Raw genomic sequence first — 18,061 nt, 5'->3', positions numbered from 1 at the left:
TTGAACCTCTTCCATGTTTGACTATTGGGACGTTGTTCTTCACTTTGAAGGCTTAATTTTTTTTCTGTAAACAAGAGTTTATACCGATGAGCCACAATACTAAAACCACTGACAGGGCACTTCAATGGCACCTGTCAAGGGGTGGGATGTATCAGGCAGCAAGTGAACAGTCAGTTGTTGAAGTTGATGTGTTGGAAGCAGGACAAATGGGCAAGCGTAAGGATCTGAGCAACTTTGACAAGGGCCAAATTCTGATGACTAGACCACTTGGTCAGAGCATCTCCAAAATGACAGGTCTTGTGGGGTGTTCCCGGTATGCAGTGGTTACAACTAGCAAAAGTGGTCCAAGGAAGGACAGTCAGTCAACGGGGATAGGGTCATGGGTGCTCAAGGGCTCATTGATGCGCCTAGGGAGCGAAGTCTTTCATTGAGTTGACGATGGATGGTGTGAGTTGAACCTTGTACCTTGTGTTTGAGGGTCAGCTCTAATCTGTTTAGCAGTTGTCCGAGGTCCTGTCTCCACCATTCAAACAATCCTTCGCTGCAATCTTGGGTCAACTTTTCTCTGGTGTCCTCTTCCAGGGAGGTTGGCTCAAGTACCAGCAGCCTTAAACCTCTTGGTAACATTGCGCATGGTGGAGACAGGAACATCAAGGTTTCTGGAAATGGACTTGTAGTCTTGCGATTGTCCGTTTTGGGCTACAGTCTTCTGTCTGACCTCCTCAGACAATTCTCTGCTTTTTTTTTTCTTTTCTCCATGCTCAGTGTGGTACACGCAGTGACAAAACAGAAAAACGAGTACTTTGCTCCATTTAAACTGGTTGAATGAATGATTATTGGATTGCAGGCACCTGTGACTTACCACAGGTACGTTCAAGGTGAATCACCTGCTTGACATCCAATTATTTCTTGCAACATCTAAAAAGGTACCAATAATATTGTCCAGGCCATTTTTTTTTACTTCTGTGTGGAATAAGCTAGGATTCAGTGCCATTTTCATCGTTTTTGTTTTTTTCCTCTGTAAACCAAAGAAATATGTATATGGATTCCAAAAGATGTTCTGATTTCACAATTCTCTGGAAGAAATGGTGTGTTATTTGAAAAACATGCAAGGGTGCCAATATTTTCAGCCACGATTATATAATATAATCCTATCTTTCCTTTCTATTCCACTGTCCAAATGTATGGGGGGGGGGGATATGGATGTGTGTGTATATATATATATATATTTTGAATAGTCCTTGAAATGACAGGTTTTACACTTAACACTAATTCCTGCCAACTGCAGTTCACCTAACGGCCGTTGTCACAAAAAACGATCCAAGTGTAGTACCATTTGGAGTCGAGCAGCCTGGAAAATTCACAAGGGTGTCCGCTTTCTCCTCTCACATGATCTTTTTTTCCCTTTTCGTTGTTCTTGTGGCTTCCACTGGTGGCAGTGACCCCTGATCCCACTGTTGGAAGAGTCCTTGTTGCATTCTCGGGCTGGAACCCGTTATTTCCTCCCTCCCTGTTTACATTCCACAACACGGACAGCCCTGCCAACCAGTGGTCAGGCGGAGCAGGCGGATTACGCCGCCTTGGTGTCAGTTGCATTCGCCAGGCCTCTCTTTGCCAATGGCCTCTTCACTGGACAGGAAATGTCTGTTGTTTTTGAACCTAAACCTTATTCTTCCATCATTGGGAGTAAAACCTGAGTGATTGGCATCAGAATAATTTTATTTGATTCAGTAGTGAGAGAACAGCTTTAGTTGCAATACATAGCACAACGGGGCAATCACAACCTCCCGAGGATAAAAAATAAGGTTTAGTAATCCCATGAAAATAGGATTAGTTGTGTTTCCGTTACCTTAGAATGGGTCGTTTTTATCGACATAGGGAGCAGGTAGGCTTCCACGATGGCCGCCATGTTGTACCACCCTGCTTCTACTGGCTCTAGAGAGGGCCTTTCGGGTTTTTCCACCATCTGTGAATTTTCTTCTTTTCTTTTTGCTGAATCGAAAATAAGGGTGAATGGGCCGTGTGGGATACAAGTACTGTAAGGAAAACACTGCCCTGTGTTTGTACTAACGTGTGAGTGGCTGTAAACGCTGTTCGTCGCCCTGTGTGGCAAACCTCAACTGGCTCTCCACAAAGCAAGTAAAAATAACTGTTAAACTCTAATTGGTCAACAATAAAACTTAATAAAATCATGTTGCATTTTATTGTTTCTTGTTTGCTCTGGCTGCTATTAATGTTTGAGTGGCAACCTGCGTTTTAATTTTAATTTTTGTTTTCAATTTAATTTGTATTCTGCCAAGTTCACCGCCAAACAAGTTGCTTATTTGGCATTCATTTTTTGGAGCTGCTTGAAAAGCAACCATAAAACGTAGTTGTTCTTCCACTCCTGGGCTCTGCTGCACTGTAAAGACTGTACGGAATGGGGTGTTGGCAGGCGGCCAGCAGCACGAGGGGCCCTGCAGGTGAGAGCCGAATGGAGCAGAAGAGCGTTATTTGGGTTAAAGGAGCAAAGACAGACTTTCCGTTTCTCTGAAATCACGTGACCAGCAGTTGTCTTGGTGTGTATTATTGCGTCACCGGCAACTGCCCCAGCGGGTTGTTCGCCGCCGGTGTTCTTTTTCCCATCTGGCACTACACCGCCTTTTCTTTCCCTTTCCAAACCATACTGCTCATTCCACAAGGGTCTTAAGGGCTCATTGTCTGAAATCCAAAGAGGAAAATCATATTTGCAACATTGAGCAGGGATAGTCAAGCTAAGATTGTGTTTTATTATTGTCCTGGTCCGTCCTGGACGGCGTAATGTAGAAGGAATGACTGATGAAGCATTTCCTTTTCTTGCTGAAAAAGCTGATTCGTCCGTTCTCATGTTATGACAGTCAGTGTTGTGGGAGGTCTTAAGCAGTCCCAAAAATCCATGTCGGGATTTCCCTCCAGCCCATGTGCGGAGAACCGAAGGTACATGGTGTTCTCAGAGAAGGGGGCATTTTGGAAGGGTGGGAGGGAGGTAGGGGGGTTGGGGCTCTAAAAGATGAGAAAAATTCTTACAATGAAGCCGAGCTATCGGGGGCGAGGCTGTTCATGTTTGAACCCGTTAAACAATCGCTATAAATATTCCCTCGTGTGTTAATCACCTTGCCTAGAGTTGAAGTTATTTGTGTCACCGGTGTCTGCACCCCGTTTTAATGGTTTCCCACTAATCTTTGTCAGTTATGTATTATTTTCTTAGGACAACAACCCTTGTCTCGTAACACCCTTTCTGGACCCCTGCAGCCTCTTTCTCTCTCTCTCTCTCTCTCTCTCTCTCGCTCTCCATGTGAATCTAGCTTCATATATAGTCGCACCCAGGAATTTTCCTTAATGCCCCCCCCCAACAGAATTCCACGTGTTCAGCCCTCACTGGACGACCGGATCTTCCCTACGCAGCCTGGAGTCGCTGCAGTCTACAGCGTGAGCAACACACACACACACACACACACTCGCACACACAGTATCAGTGCACCTCCAAATCTCGTCTGCCAACACAGAAATCCACACAACAACTCATGTACACACAGACAGTGCCCATGTGCAGTAGTACAAATCCCAATAATATGTGCAAATGTCTATGATCTTTCCAGTGGAAATCCCGCACTTGCATGTGGGACTGTGACACTTCTTTATTGATAAAACAAGTTACTCTTGAGCAAACATCATCATTATGCCCCCTGGGCTTGTGTGTTATATGCATTTGTTTATGGACAAAAAAGTAGGTTGAATGCTTGTTCGGTCAAAATTCAACAATTCCCCCGCAGGCGACCTACAAGGGAGATGTGCTCAATTTTGGAGATCACCAATTCTCACTCAGGGCCAGGGAAATACTATGAAGTGTAACAAACAATGTTCATTTATAAATCATTTTCAGATATCTCCTTTGAGAAGACATGGGCTTTGTTTGTATTGCGCTTTACTTTCAAAATGTACCTACCAACGAAAACCAAACCGTTGTGGGGGTGGGAGAGTCAAGAAGCTAGAGACGCCGTCCACAGATCAACTAAAACGGATTCCTTTGTTGCACATCATGTTAATAAATTTCACCTCCAAAATAAGGCGTTACAAAAAAAATGTTTTGGACATTGATTTAGTAAAAGTAACTATGATTACAAATAATGGCGCTGCCGGAGACAACCTTGGCGTCTAGCTTGGCGTGTTAACCTTGGGTCCACCTTCCAAAGCAGCAATATCAATTCTTTCTCCATTGAGTTTCCATCATTAGGGTTAAGGAAAATTAACTATTTCCAATTTTCTATATTAAGGGCTCTTCTGCGATAGGTAGAGATACATTATTAATATTCGTCCGACAGCTCGGGTTACATTATCATCTGCTCGGTGCTTGACTGGATTTCAAACCCCTCTCCTCCCGGCGTACAGTACAGCTCCTATAGAGCTGCTCGGCGCCCCTCCCCCAGCCCGCTGCCCGCACGTCCTCAGAATCAGTCCGTCGCCATGAGAACATGGCAACAGCGGCTAGATTAGCTGCTTTATCCCGGGTCAGCTGAGGGAAGTGGGCCACGCAGACAAGATGGAGAGATGCAGTGGGAATTGACTGTGTGGATGCTGCCCAGAATGCAGACTGTAGCATGCGGTGGATAAAAGAGTGTGTGCTGAGATGTTGGTTTTTAGACGTTTGCCTCTCTCTCTCGCCTCTCTCCGAGAGAGGCGAGAGAGAGAGAGAGAGAGAGAGAGAGAGAGAGAGAGAGAGAGAGAGAGAGAGAGAGAGAGAGAGAGAGAGAGAGAGAGAGAGAGAGAGAGAGAGAGAGAGAGAGAGAGAGAGAGAGAGAGAGAGAGAGAGATGTGGCTCGCCCCGCGGCTCACCCCGCATATCCCTTGCTGTATCTTCCCCTCCATCAATGTGCAGCTGGCCCCAAAGCTGCGGCCGGTCGCGGCGAGTAAACGTCATCTGAGGAGGCCTGTTAAAACCCCAAAACAACTAAGGCAGGGTGAAAAGACAATCTATACTCCGATACAATTCCATATTGTTTCATTCATTTCCGAATCCATTTAAAAATTGTAATTACGATACTTTGTTTGGAAGCAATGCAAGCAATTTCACATTTCCAAATAAAATGGAATATTTACTTTCCGCCTTAGACGGAATTGGTTCTGAGGAATATATTTTGAAATGCACACCAGATGCTACACTGAAAAGTTGGCAGCAATTTAAATGATGTATAAAATATCAATATATCCATATAGAATCGTATCATCAGCAATCTCACCAATATCAGATTGAATCAGTATCTACTCAAATTGTAAGATCCTCCCAAATACCCGACCCTACTGTCGTGCCGGAGACACTCAATCTATCGCATTTGATATTTTAATATTTTTTCTTTTTTTGACACAGTGATTTAATTAATTTTTTTTATGTAAGGCCCCTACAGCTCCAGACATCCCAGTGCAGCAAGGCCCGGTTTGTGCCCGTGTCTGTGTCAGCGTGCGCCGTTCACACACACAGCACATGTTCCCCACCTCTGCACACATACAGAAGCTAATCCCTCAGCTTCAGTGCTTAATGGACATTCCTCAGCAGGACTGATGACTAATGACCTGTGGAATTCACACAGTTTCTTCCTCCTGGTGTGTGTGTGTGTGTGTGTGTGTGTGTGTGTGTGTGTGTGTGTGTGTGTGTGTGTGTGTGTGTGTGTGTGTGTGTGTGTGTGTGTGTGTGTGTGTGTGTGTGTGTGTGTGTGTGTGTGTGTGTGTGTGGCTCTCTAACCTCCCCCCAAACCACCTTTTGTGACCCAGGTGCCCAGGCATGCTGGTCCTCCTTACACTGCTCACGACATCTCAAAGGGACACCCTAACTTGGCGGGCACCCCGCCCGGTCATGCCCACTCCCCGGCGCTCTCTCAGGTATCACTACCCACAGCTTCCCCGTATCGCTACCCCAAGGGCTGGGATGCCGGCGGAGGGGTGAGTTTGTTGCTGTCGCCGCTGTCATCCTCTCTGTCCGCCGCTCTGTCTGTCTGCCTGATGTTTATTATCTGTTCTTTCCTCTTCACATCTTGTTTTACCTGTTAGTCTGTTTCTCGGTATGTTTGAACCAAATGCTATGAAGATCTTGCATTTGAGTTTTGTTTAAGCGCTTGACGTGAAGGCTATCGGGTGAATTGGGTGTGACGCCAGCACACGAGCCATCTGGCTACACCTCATTACTTGCAAGTCTGCAACAGTGTTTCCGTTCGAACAAATTGGTTCTTGTCCACGTGTCCTGGAAGACTTCAATGTCCCCAACAAATGGGAGAGAGTCAGGACAAATATTATCTGTTAATTGAGATTAAAAACAATTGATAGGCAGGCTTTATAGAGAATGAAGTCATAAAGGTATGTTGCTTTATCATATTTTTTATTGAATATTCAAAATAAAATAAGTCCTGTTAGTTAACGCTATTTTAAAAATAAGTATTGCAAATATTACCACTTGAAATCAAATAATTTCCATTTGTGAACAAGTGCAGCTGCATTAATTATTATTTCACTTAAATAAAATTTTGATTAAAAACAAATTAAATATGCCAAGTAGGTCTAAATAAATAATAAAGTTTGTGGTGTTCATGTCTCGTCGACATATTTTACAACACAATGGATATTTATTGTCTGCTTTTTGTTGGAACTTGAATATCCAAACAAACACCAAACTATAGATGTATGTGTCCTTGTTGTCAACGATGCATCATCTTTCTGCTTCTCTTCGTTTTGGACGCTGCCGCTCTGTCTCCACTCCATGTGCACTGTGTTTACAAGTGCAACCTGTGGGCGGGGCTTATTTCTATATCAACCAACGTGATTGGTTAGAGGTGAAAGGTCAGCTTTAGATCATCCAAACTGATTGGCTTTCCGTTGCAATTTGCCGAGCGCGGAAATGAAGAGATCTGAAGATTTTTTTTATGGGAATGATCAAGTTTATTTTATTTAGACATTGAGGAAAGAAATATGGCGAATATGGAGATTTAAATATGTCAGACTTTCACAGATTTCCGAAAAACCGGCAATTACTGGATAATGGAAACACTGGCGAGCTCATGGTGTCTGTCTAGGTCATTTAGGGTTAACTAGAGATGACTGACACAGACTTTGATCTGTGCATGTCCGTATGGGTTGATCAGTAGTGGAAGAAGTACTCGACCTTTTACTTCAGTAAAGGTACAAATACCCTGACACAAAATTACTAAAAGTGAAAGTACCTCATTGACATTTCCAATTTAGTTGAAGTATATCAGTACTTGCTCTCAAATGTACTTAAAGTACTAAAAGCACTTCTCTTAATGCTATGTGCTCCTCCCAATATCATCCATTAACTTTCCAAACAAACGTGCTGCCAAAAGGTTCTTATTTGGTTGAGTTGTACCATTTCATTTCTCATTTCATTTTGCAATCTGTCTTCAATCTGTCTGCATGAGTGTATCGTTTTGAAGAAATCGAAGTGAACATCTCAATAGCGAAACATTGAATAATTTTACTGCGTTCTCGTGGTGCTGTCAATGTCGAGCAAAATATAAAAGAAGAAAACAAAAATGGATCGAAGGTCTTAAAAAGCGTCAGCAGCTTTCACCTCTGAAGAAGTGCCCCGGTTAAAGGATTAATCAGTCAGAAAGACAGCAAGTCAATGATATTGCCGCCTGGATTCAGGCACGTCTGCCTTGATGCCCTCGCACACAAACACACCGAGTCTGTGACTCAGCTTTTTTTTCCAAGTATGTGACGGTGCTGCGAGGAACTCTGCCGTTCCCCTTCTATCTCGTGGCCTAATGGCCCACTGCCTCGCCCTAAAGCAGCCTCCTATAAATAGCACCATCAACCAGAGAAAACTTAGCTTGAAGAAAAGTGAGCACAGCTGCCGCTCAGCTCTGCCGCATGCACGGATGGGAACAATGTTCTGATTGGACGTGCTCACACAAGTTTCTTAGCTCAGCAAAAAAAAACAAAATATCTGTCTCCATACACTAACACACTCCCACTTCGGCTGGGCGATATTAACAAAACTAAATATGAAGATATTTTAATTGACAATATATTTATAATTTGATCATATTTTCGGGATGACTTGCTGCTTTCTTGAGATATTTAGACAACAAATATTTGAGAAACAATCATTAGTAATGTGGGTATTATTACCATGCTGGTAGAGGCATTGATTAGAGAAGTCAGAAATCTGCATCACTTTACTCTAATGCAGGCTTAAAGACACCATTTTACTCTATCATAATAGTACTATTAGGGCTGGATGATACGGTTAAAAATATTATTACGTTTTATTATAATGATCGACGTTGATAATTATCACGATATATTGAGTAATAATAATAATGCTCAATTTACAGTTAAGTGTATTCTCATGTCTTTACGTTAAACACTGAATAAATAAAATAGAAAATGTAAACAAAAAAATAGATAAATAATATATAAACATATATTATACACATTTAAATATATTACATAATCATCATTGTCGTCTGAGAACAGTCTGAAAAGTTCCTGAATCTGCGCTTTGTGGGACGTCCGGCGTGGACTGAGGGATTCCCTCTGACCCAGTCAGACCAGACGTCACTGAAAATCGTGGATTCTTTCCTTAATCGCTCTGGCTTGGCGGGGATGGGGACCCCCTTTGGAAGGCGGGCCAGTTCAAGTTGGTGTTCGAGGAAATCCGCCGCGTCTGCTCGGGTGGGGGCCTCATCCCTGCTGCGCGCCGGGGGGAGAGCGAAGGAAGCCCCAGGGGCGCCTGCTCTACATTTGGCTGTTGATGTGACATGTTTGTTTCTCTGCTGTAAGACTTGTTGTGCGTGTCGTGTCTTTGTAGGTAGAGGAAAAAGAAGTATCGAAAAATAAATCTCAATCATCTTTATCCTTGAAGATTTTATTGTGAAAATTGTCGAGATCTTTTCATCAACGTAAGTCCGAAGTACAACAGCCAAAATCCCAGACAATATCTTGTCTCATCTCTATGATTATATTGATATATCGTCTAGCCTAATGAGGGGAAAAAGTACTTGCAGAATAACTCAAATTTAGATGACAGATCTCTCATCTGAAGTGGCATTTTGAGTGAAATGTTTTGATGAGACGACTCGGCTGCCTGTGATTGCTTCATGCTCCTCTGGTCCGTATCTGACTTGTGCTCCACCTTTTCCTCCTCTTGCAGTCTCCATACAACCCAGGACAGAATGCTGGCTCCGCCCCCCTTGTGTATTCTCCCCAAACGCAGCCAATGAATGCACAGCCTCAGAGTCGCCCGGTGAGTGCCCCGCCCTCCCGTGTCATCCCGCATTGTTGGCAACAGAATGTGTCTGTGATCTAAAAACCCAAACAGATCGTGTTGCCGTGAGCTGGGGATCTCATGTCAGAACAGTGAGAACTTGTTGACTGACCTAAATATGGTTAAAGCAGTGTTACGTTTCACTGTAGGGCCAACGGAATAAGTTGTTTTATTGTAAGCGCTGATGTTGGCCGTGCTTTCCATTGGTCTTGCCCTGGTCCTGCCCAGCAACCCGTCTTGTTGAGAAGGACACCAAAGTCTGCTAAACCTTGATCAGATACCAGTGTTTCCCCACTGAATTTGATTCTATTTGTGGTGGTAGCTGACCCTGGTAAGAGAGTGACTGAGTGTCCCCGTTACGCACCTTGCTTTAAATTGAGCGAAATTAAAAACATCTCAAATAAAAACACAATGTTTTTATTTGCTTTATTTTAAGTAACAGGACATGCGATAGCCCTGATCGCTCCCTCAGAGGACACACACAGGAGGGCCCAAAACATACTTGTTTTTGTTCAACGATATCATATTATTTTCGAGGGCTTTGATGCATGATCAGAATGACAGATGAATAGACCCAGAGTTATTTTTTTATTCTTATTTTTGTATTTTAAAAAATGTTTAGATCAGCGCTATTTTTGGAGATTTTTTTTTATTATTATTATTTTTTTTTTATATGGGGTGGTAGCTCAGCGAGTAGAGCTGGTGGTCTAGTGATCTAAAGGTTGCTGGTTCGATCCCAGGCTCCTCCTGCTAGCATGCTGTAGTGTCCTTGAGCAAGACACTTAACCCCTAATTGCTCCTGATGGCTGCGTCCGTCGGTGATTGTACAATTGTATGTCGCTTTGGATAAAAGCGTCTGCTAAATGTAATGTAAATGAACTAAACACATTTGTCCTTAATAAGACTCTTTTGTCTGATTGGTTAAGCGGCCATAATGTGACATTGACGAGCGCCGCTGCTGTTTGGCTCGAGTTGCACGGGAGAACAAAGGGGCGGCGTGTAATACAGAGGATTTCAAGTGGCGCGCTCCATACAATGTTTAGGTCAAGGTGCATGTTGTTTTGGAGCACCAGAGGGCAGATATTTCAATGGGCAGCTTGGGCATGGGACTGAAATCTGCGTTGCGATTCGGTCCGGTAGATACCGATCGTATAGGACATAGTGGTATCGGGTGGTATCCCAACCCAAACATCCTGCGCATGGTCATGTTTTGATTCCGAGTGTGCACAGAGAGGAGGGGCTATTCACAGAGTGTGTGTGTGTGTGTGTGTGTGTGTGTGTGTGTGTGTGTGTGTGTGTGTGTGTGTGTGTGTGTGTGTGTGTGTGTGTGTGTGTGTGTGTGTGTGTGTGTGTGTGTGTGTGTGTGTGTGTGTGTGTGTGTGTGTGAACTGCATGCAGTTCTACAATACAATTTTACCAATTTTAAATTGTGGAGGAAAAAAAAAAATGTTTAATTGATATTGTGGCGGACCACCACACATAAATCAATGTACGGGAAACACTGGATATTATTCCTGATATAAAAATAAATGAACAAAAATAAAAAAAGGTTCAAAAGTTTTCCCCGAATCCTGAAGCTTTGTTGCTCTGTGTGGTTTTACCGCCGAGCTTCTGTCTTCCATCATCGCTCATCTGTTCTGTCTCTCTTGTGATTCTTTTCTCTTCTGCCCCCACCCCGCTTTGCCGTCACTGCTGCGATCTCATGCTTGGACTTCTCTTCCAACCCCACCCACCCCCCACCCCCCCTCCCCTCCCCCGGCAGTTTGCCACGGGCCCTCGACCAACTCACCATCAGGTAATTTACCCACGCTGCACGCCCCCCCCGTGTCCTCCGCTACATCACCATCACAGCTGTGTCAGAGGCAGACTCTCGCTTATCTACATTTAGGTCCAGTTAGATTTGACACTTTAATTGGAGAATCCATATGATGGATGATTGTTTTCTTATTTAATTTTCAAAGCACACTTTTTTTTTTTTTTTTTTTTTTTTTTGTCTTAAGATTCCAGGAATTCATCTTAAATAATAGTGAATAGGGCTGATTCAACACGGTACATTATTGTATTGGAAAACAAATACATCTGATAATTGTTTTATTTTTTATTAATTTTACTACTCTTTCATGTTGTCTCTTTGCAATTTGTATACTATCTGTCGTTCAACTATTTAGGGCCCGTGTTGAATTAAAATTTCAGCTCAATTTTATGTTCGCACACGATTTCGCCTACTTATTAAGAAGAGATTAAATAGGAAATCCCAACACTGTTTCTCACAAAAATCAACTCTAGGGCAGAAAAGATATCAAAACCTTGCGGTTTTATTTCGAGCCGACTTTCTGGAAGTATTGATGTCACAGAGAAATTTCTCAGCCATACAGGCTTCTTTCATTTGTGACACAGTCATCAACCAATATAGAGAGAAGTAATTTAGACTGCTTTTATCAATAATCACTGACTTGTGATAATCAGAGTAACCGTTTAAGCGATCACAGGATTTGTTTATCATTTGCAAATACACAAATAATGCAGGTGTGGGAGGCCAGCTCTCAATTCAAATTAGCTTCCCTCTTAACACCTATTCTGTACTAAAGTTGAACAATATTATCTCTGATAAACAATGGTATGTGTCATTTTAATCTCGAATGAATTTGCAATGGGCGTGATTTTTAAGTCTGGTAAGTAAAAAAACAAAACAAAACAAGATTAATTATTTTATTTGACAATCAGTAAAAGTCAACGCATCACACATTGGCCTAAATGCGACACAATTGGACAGTGCAATTTGCAGTTGTAGACCATCCAGGCTGTATGGCAATTCCTGTGGAAATTGCAGAAATTGCCAATGCTGTACAAATAATCAGTAAGACTCCAAAGATGTACAATGTAGCCCACCATGACAAACTATTTTTGGGTATCAGGCCATTTTGTTACAATATGGGGCTTTCACCGCAGTTGTGCGGTAGAACAAAAATGCAGTTTTTCTCTTTTTGCACTTCTACGCGTCAGACAAAAACAGGGACCACACAAAGACGGTCACAATAGTCACATGTTCCTCCTAATACGCATGGTGCTAATGCAGCAGCTATTACATCCCTAATTATCTCTACCTCGCTTACAACATGTTTTTCTGTCAAATGTTGACTTGTCATTCTGAAGGATGTTGTTGCCACCGCAGGGCGACCCCGGAAGGAGGGGTACGCCTTCTTGGAATTCACTGTATTACGGAAGGCAGTTGTACTAAAGTACCATTCTGGCGTTCTACTGTGAGAGACAGACTATGATGGGTTGATTACTGTCTCTGCTTTTTTACACGACCATTTAAAAAGGCTGTTTACGTCAAAGCTAAACAGAATAACTGTGTGTTGTCTGTCCTTCAGGTCAGCATAGATCTCTTATCTTTTGGTAAAGCTGCTTGCTTCATTCTCTTTTGACGTCCTGATTTTCGGCAGACCTTCAAAATTAATAAATAACGAAATAAAATAGTTTTGCAGCATCAGTGTCTGCTACCATGGTAACCCTTCCTAATAATTTTAATGGGTGATCCGCATCACTTCCCGTGGACTCCTCCCAGTGAACAATTTTTTTTTTTTTTTTTTAATGTCATGCTTATTCTTGTATTACATTTATCTCAGATATAACTTCAGAATGACGCAGCAAAAAGGCACTCGGTGCTTACAGAGCCGAGAATGTGACTTTAGGCAAAAACAAATAGGAGTTTCCTTCCTTCCACACGCTCTTTCCAGTAGACTTTGTTTGTGAATTGCCTTGTCTGTGCAGCGGAGCCACGATGTGGACGCTGGGACAGGAGAGACTCAAGTGGGATGAGAAATGAAGTTGTGGCGCCATGGTGACTTCCTGTTAACTTTCTATTTGGGCTGTGTCAGAATTAAAAGCAGCTGCTGTCTCCTAAGACTAATGTCAGGTACACCCCCCACCTCGGGTTTTCACGATCCTCAAATCTGAGTTGATGATCAATTAACTCAGATTTGCGACACATTTGGACAGTGCAATTTGCAGTTGTAGACCATCCAGGCTGTATGGCAATTCCTGTGGAAATTGCAGAAATTGCCAATGCTGTTGGCAATTTAACAATTGCATACCAATAATTGCAACTAACCATTTAATTGTCTCTTTTTGTAAGTGTTATAATTATAATAATAATATAGTGTAGTAATAAAAATAGTGTAATAATATTACAGTCTATTGCAGAAGAAGTCTTTTTACATTGAACATTGGAAGATATAAATTCCACAGTACATTTTCCTCAACATAACTCACATAATTCAAAATGTAATGCACATTGCGACAATTCTAATATTGGCCTGAAAATCCCTTGACATTTGGATGGAAACATACGAACCAAAATTTTCGATCAAATGGTTATGTAATTATTGTGACAGCTCCACCGCGACCCTGTTTAATTTAGCCACACTTCCTCACCTTCTGGCTGCTTCCTCAGTGACCATTTTTTCACTGACTATTAATAGTACAGTGGATTAGATTGTTGGAGCTGTTTGCTGGCACCGGTGTGTACAAGCACACAGAGTGCATGGTCTGGATGTCACAAACTGGCGCAGGGCTCTTGTCGCCACGGAAGTGGAGTTGGAAGGCAATGAACCCAAACAATGGCCTATTATACTGTGAGAGAAAACTGCAATTGTGCCCCCGCACATGCAAATACTCACACACTTATAGAGCAGGAGCCGCTTGGAGATCTGAAAAGGGATCCAACTGCCAAAAGCATATGTCTTTCGTCAAACAAATGACACAACACGCTCGGTTTCTTTCATAAACTTTCCATTGTAACCGTCGTCTTTGAGAAGTCTCCTCATAGCTTCTGCGGGGAGCCTCAAGCTCAGAAACAGGCCCACTGGTTCTTGTGCTGAGTGGCTCTTCAGAGGGTGATTGACAGCATTTAGCTTTTGAATTTGACCTTTTGTCGAATCTTTCTGTTACACTTGAAATATGTGTATCAGATAATTTCTGGGTTTATATGTCAGAATCAAGAATCAAGTACATAAAATTGCTCAAGTCATAAATGGGAGTGAGGAAGTGGTTCACGTCAGGTGAAAATCTTCCATCTCAAACATGTTGTTAAAACTCTTGCTTAAATCGTAACGGGCATTTTTAGACTCTATCTAATAAGCTCATGTAAATCCTTTGGCGAAGTTGCAAAAAAGATGCACAGACAGTAAATACGAGGTTTTAACCCCCCCCCCCCCAAGTTGTGTTATTCTGTGATTGCAAGTGTAAGGAGTGATGCTGCCATACAAAGCAGCTCAGGGAGAAGGAAGTTGTGGCGTGAAACTTACTGGCAAGTTGCCCTGAGCGCCCTGCCCTCTCTGCGGTGCTAAGTCATCGCTCTGGGTGATGGCCAGGTCCAGACCAGAACCAGAAAACACCAAGTTATGGGCGTGCTAGGGGCCAGCCCAGTGACTTTGCTGAAAGTGGGTGCGTCTGTGCATAGGTGAAATAAATATTTACTCTTGAATTACACTAGTACATATCAATACAGGAAATAACCAGCTGCCAAATGCCATTCAATTTGGAATAGGGCTGGTCAACTTCTTTCACTATAACATTCATTGTCACATGAAAAGCCAAGTTGGCGGTACTTTTCTGCTGTGAGAGTCTCTGCTGGTTGAAAAATGAAATTGTTGAGCTTTGATTTGGGTTTCGGTCTCGGGTGTGAAAGGCGTGGGGGAAATTTCCCTGCCCTGTGTTGGTGAATGATTTTGTGGTGCATCACACCCATCAGTGCAGTCTCCCATTGGCTTTTTTCTCTTTCCTGCTTTCAACACTCAAGGGAGGATTCAGGCCCATCCAGGTAATATTTGGCAATCTGTAGACCTGCATGGCATGATGAGGATCAATCCCCACTGATCACATAACTTTTCAATCTATTTAAGCATCCACTGTCGTCATTGTCAACTCCCCCCCAACTATCATCCTTCCTTCCCTTTGGAAAATGTTTTTGTTTTGTCCCATAAATTATTATTAGAATTGACCTTTTCAATTTCTTTGCAATCTTCATCCATACACCGATAAGCCACAACATTAAAACCACCTGCCTAATATTGTGTAGGTCCCCCTTGTGCCGCCACAACAGCTGTGACCTGTGGAGGCATGGACTCCACAAGACCTCTGAAGGTGTCCTGTGGTATCTGGCACCAAGACATTAACAGCAGATCCTTTAAGTCCTGTAAGTTGAGAGGTGGGGCCTCCATGGATCAGGCTTGTTCTTCCAGCACATCCCACAGATGCTCCATCGGATTGAGTTCTGGTAAATTTGGAGGCCAGTCAACACCTTGAACTCTTTGTCATGTTCCTCAAACCAGTCCTCAACAATTTTTGCAGGGTGGCAGGGTGCATTATCCTGCTGAACCAGGCCCCTGCCATCAGGGAATTCCATAGACATGAAGGTCTGTACTTGGTCTGCAATGATGTTTCGGTAGGTGGTACATGTCAAAGTAACATCCACATGAATGCCAGGACCCAAGGTTTCCCAGCAGAACATTGCCCAGAGCTTCACACTGCCTCCGCTTGCTTGCCTTCCCAATGTGCATCCTGGTGCCATCTTTCCCCCAGGTAAATGATGCAGATGCACCCTGCCATCCACATGATGTAAAAGAAAACGGGATTCACCAGACCAGGCCAATATCTACCATTACCTCATGGTCCGGTTCTGACGCTCACGTGTCCATTGTAGGAGCTTTCGGCGGTGGACAGAGGTCAGCATGGGCACTCTGACCCGTCTGCGGCTACGCTGCCCCATACGCAGGCTGTCAACCCACCCCCCAATACGCAAGCTGCGATGCACTGTGTGTTCTCACACCTTTCTATCGTACCCAGCATTAACTTTTCATCAACAATTTGTACTACAGTAGTTCTTCTGCGGGATCGGACCAGACTGCTTACTTTAGCTCCCCATGGGCATCAATGAGCCCTTCGGCGCCCATGACCCTGTCGCCTGTTCACTTATTGTCCTTCCTTGGACCACTTGTGGTAGGTACTAACCACTGCATACCGGGAACACCCCTCAAGACCTGCCGTTTTGGAGATGCTCTGACCCGGTCGTCTAGCCATCACAATTTGGCCCTTTTTCAACACATCAACTTCAACAACTGACTGTTCACTTGCTGCCTAATATATCCCACCCCTTGACAAGTGCCGTTGGAACGAGATGATCAATGTTATTCACTTCACCTGTCAGTGGTTTTAATGTTGTGGCTCATCGGGTATAAAGTATAATCGGCTTGCACAGATTGGATGAACAGCATGTGGAATGACAGATACTCACTTTAGTTGTTGTTAACCCCCCTCTCTCCTTTTTGTAATTGCTCTGTGTATTATGGTAGAAAATGTGTTATGTGTAAGTGAAAATTCTTAACTTTTTTTTAAATGTATTTTTCATTATTTTAGTGTTTAGTTTAGTTTTAACTTGTGTTCCATATGTATTTTCCTCCAAAACTTGAAAATACTTTTTGTGAACAGATGTCTGAAACATGTTTTGTCTGTTGACTCATATTTTCCCCTCACGTCAGCATCTTTCAGATACCACTTGTTATTCTGATAATGAATAGCTTCCTGGTTAATTCCGAGATTGTACAGACCTATTTACAGTAAACCAGTGACCCCGATATCAGATGAAGGAATTTCCACCTATTCCACCTAGTATTTTGGACTATTGCCTTTTTTTTTTTTTTTTTTTTTTTTTTTTTTTTTTTTTTTAACCCTCACTGCTTCAGACACCACTGCCACAAGGAAGTGGCGTTTCCAGGCGTTGCAGCATTGAGCTGTTTCAAACACATTGATTATTTTCTTACATTTTATTGGTGATCTCCTAAACCGCCAGTCTTAATGAATTTTATGAATTTTGTGCACACTGATTGGTGGAGAGAGAGGCCTTGTATCTAGTGCTGAGTATCGAAATTCAATACTTCTGTAGTATGACCAAATTCTATCCATATGAATGAGAATCAACATTCTGTGCTATTCAATGCCAAATTTAAAGTGTCAACGAAAAAAAAAAAAGGTAAATGAAATTTCATAGATTTTTTATTTTTATTTTTTTTACAGCTCAAGAATATTCAGGATATTATAGAAAATTGGTCTAACATTTTTCGAATCTGTATCAAAAACAAGGTATCTGTATCGTAGGGTTGCTTGTGTTGAAAATGTTCTGACGCTACCCAGCTCTACCGTCATCCCACCTGACACACATTTGGCACACATGAGTTAAGCTTGTTACATTCTGCCCTACTGGGAAGGCATTACAGGCTGCCTCACACTCTGGTGCCTTGGATAGCTGCTAGGTACACAACAACCTGGTAGTTTATACAGTAGAAGCCATCCTCTCAAAAGTAGCAATAGAGCGTTACTAGAGCATACTTGGGTGAAAGCATCAAGTTAAATGCCTCAAACTGAGCTCACGCTTCCTTTCAGAGGCCACTTGTGTTTGTTGAAACACTTGGCTGTATTATACTGTGTTTGTGAACACGCTGCATTTTTAGGAGCCGTATGGCCGCTTTGTGTTATCGTCTGGACCCTGACCCCCCCAGTGATATATGACAAAATGGTGTCATGCTCCGAGCTGAGGTGATACCAGGTTCATACTGCCACCTTATGTGCTCCCACATAGCCTGTAGTCTAGAAAATATGGGACGATGCCTCTTTGCCCTGACCTCACCTCCCTTCTGCATTTTGGGAATAATGTGCGGTACTCTCAGGCAACCCTTAGTCCTTCGCTTTTCATTCAAGGATTCAAGATTC

At 42.8% G+C, this 18,061-nt stretch overlaps 1 protein-coding gene across 1 annotated transcript in view; it reads left to right on the top strand.

The window, feature by feature from the left end:
* Positions 1-18,061, top strand: part of eif4g3a (eukaryotic translation initiation factor 4 gamma, 3a) — a gene marked incomplete at its 5' end in the record, with an annotated part of 70,188 nt that overhangs the window by 11,858 nt on the left and 40,269 nt on the right. The window contains 5 exons of the mRNA XM_080001050.1: positions 3,375-3,447; positions 5,785-5,952; positions 9,179-9,271; positions 11,055-11,087; positions 15,096-15,116. Of these exons, the coding sequence (XP_079857176.1) occupies positions 3,375-3,447; positions 5,785-5,952; positions 9,179-9,271; positions 11,055-11,087; positions 15,096-15,116 (388 nt within the window). The remainder of the gene's footprint in view (positions 1-3,374; positions 3,448-5,784; positions 5,953-9,178; positions 9,272-11,054; positions 11,088-15,095; positions 15,117-18,061) is intronic.

The sequence above is a fragment of the Zeus faber genome, assembly GCF_960531495.2.
Source record: "Zeus faber genome assembly, chromosome: 5".
NCBI classification, from domain to species: domain Eukaryota; kingdom Metazoa; phylum Chordata; class Actinopteri; order Zeiformes; family Zeidae; genus Zeus; species Zeus faber.
This window is presented reverse-complemented; position numbering and strand designations above follow the sequence as displayed.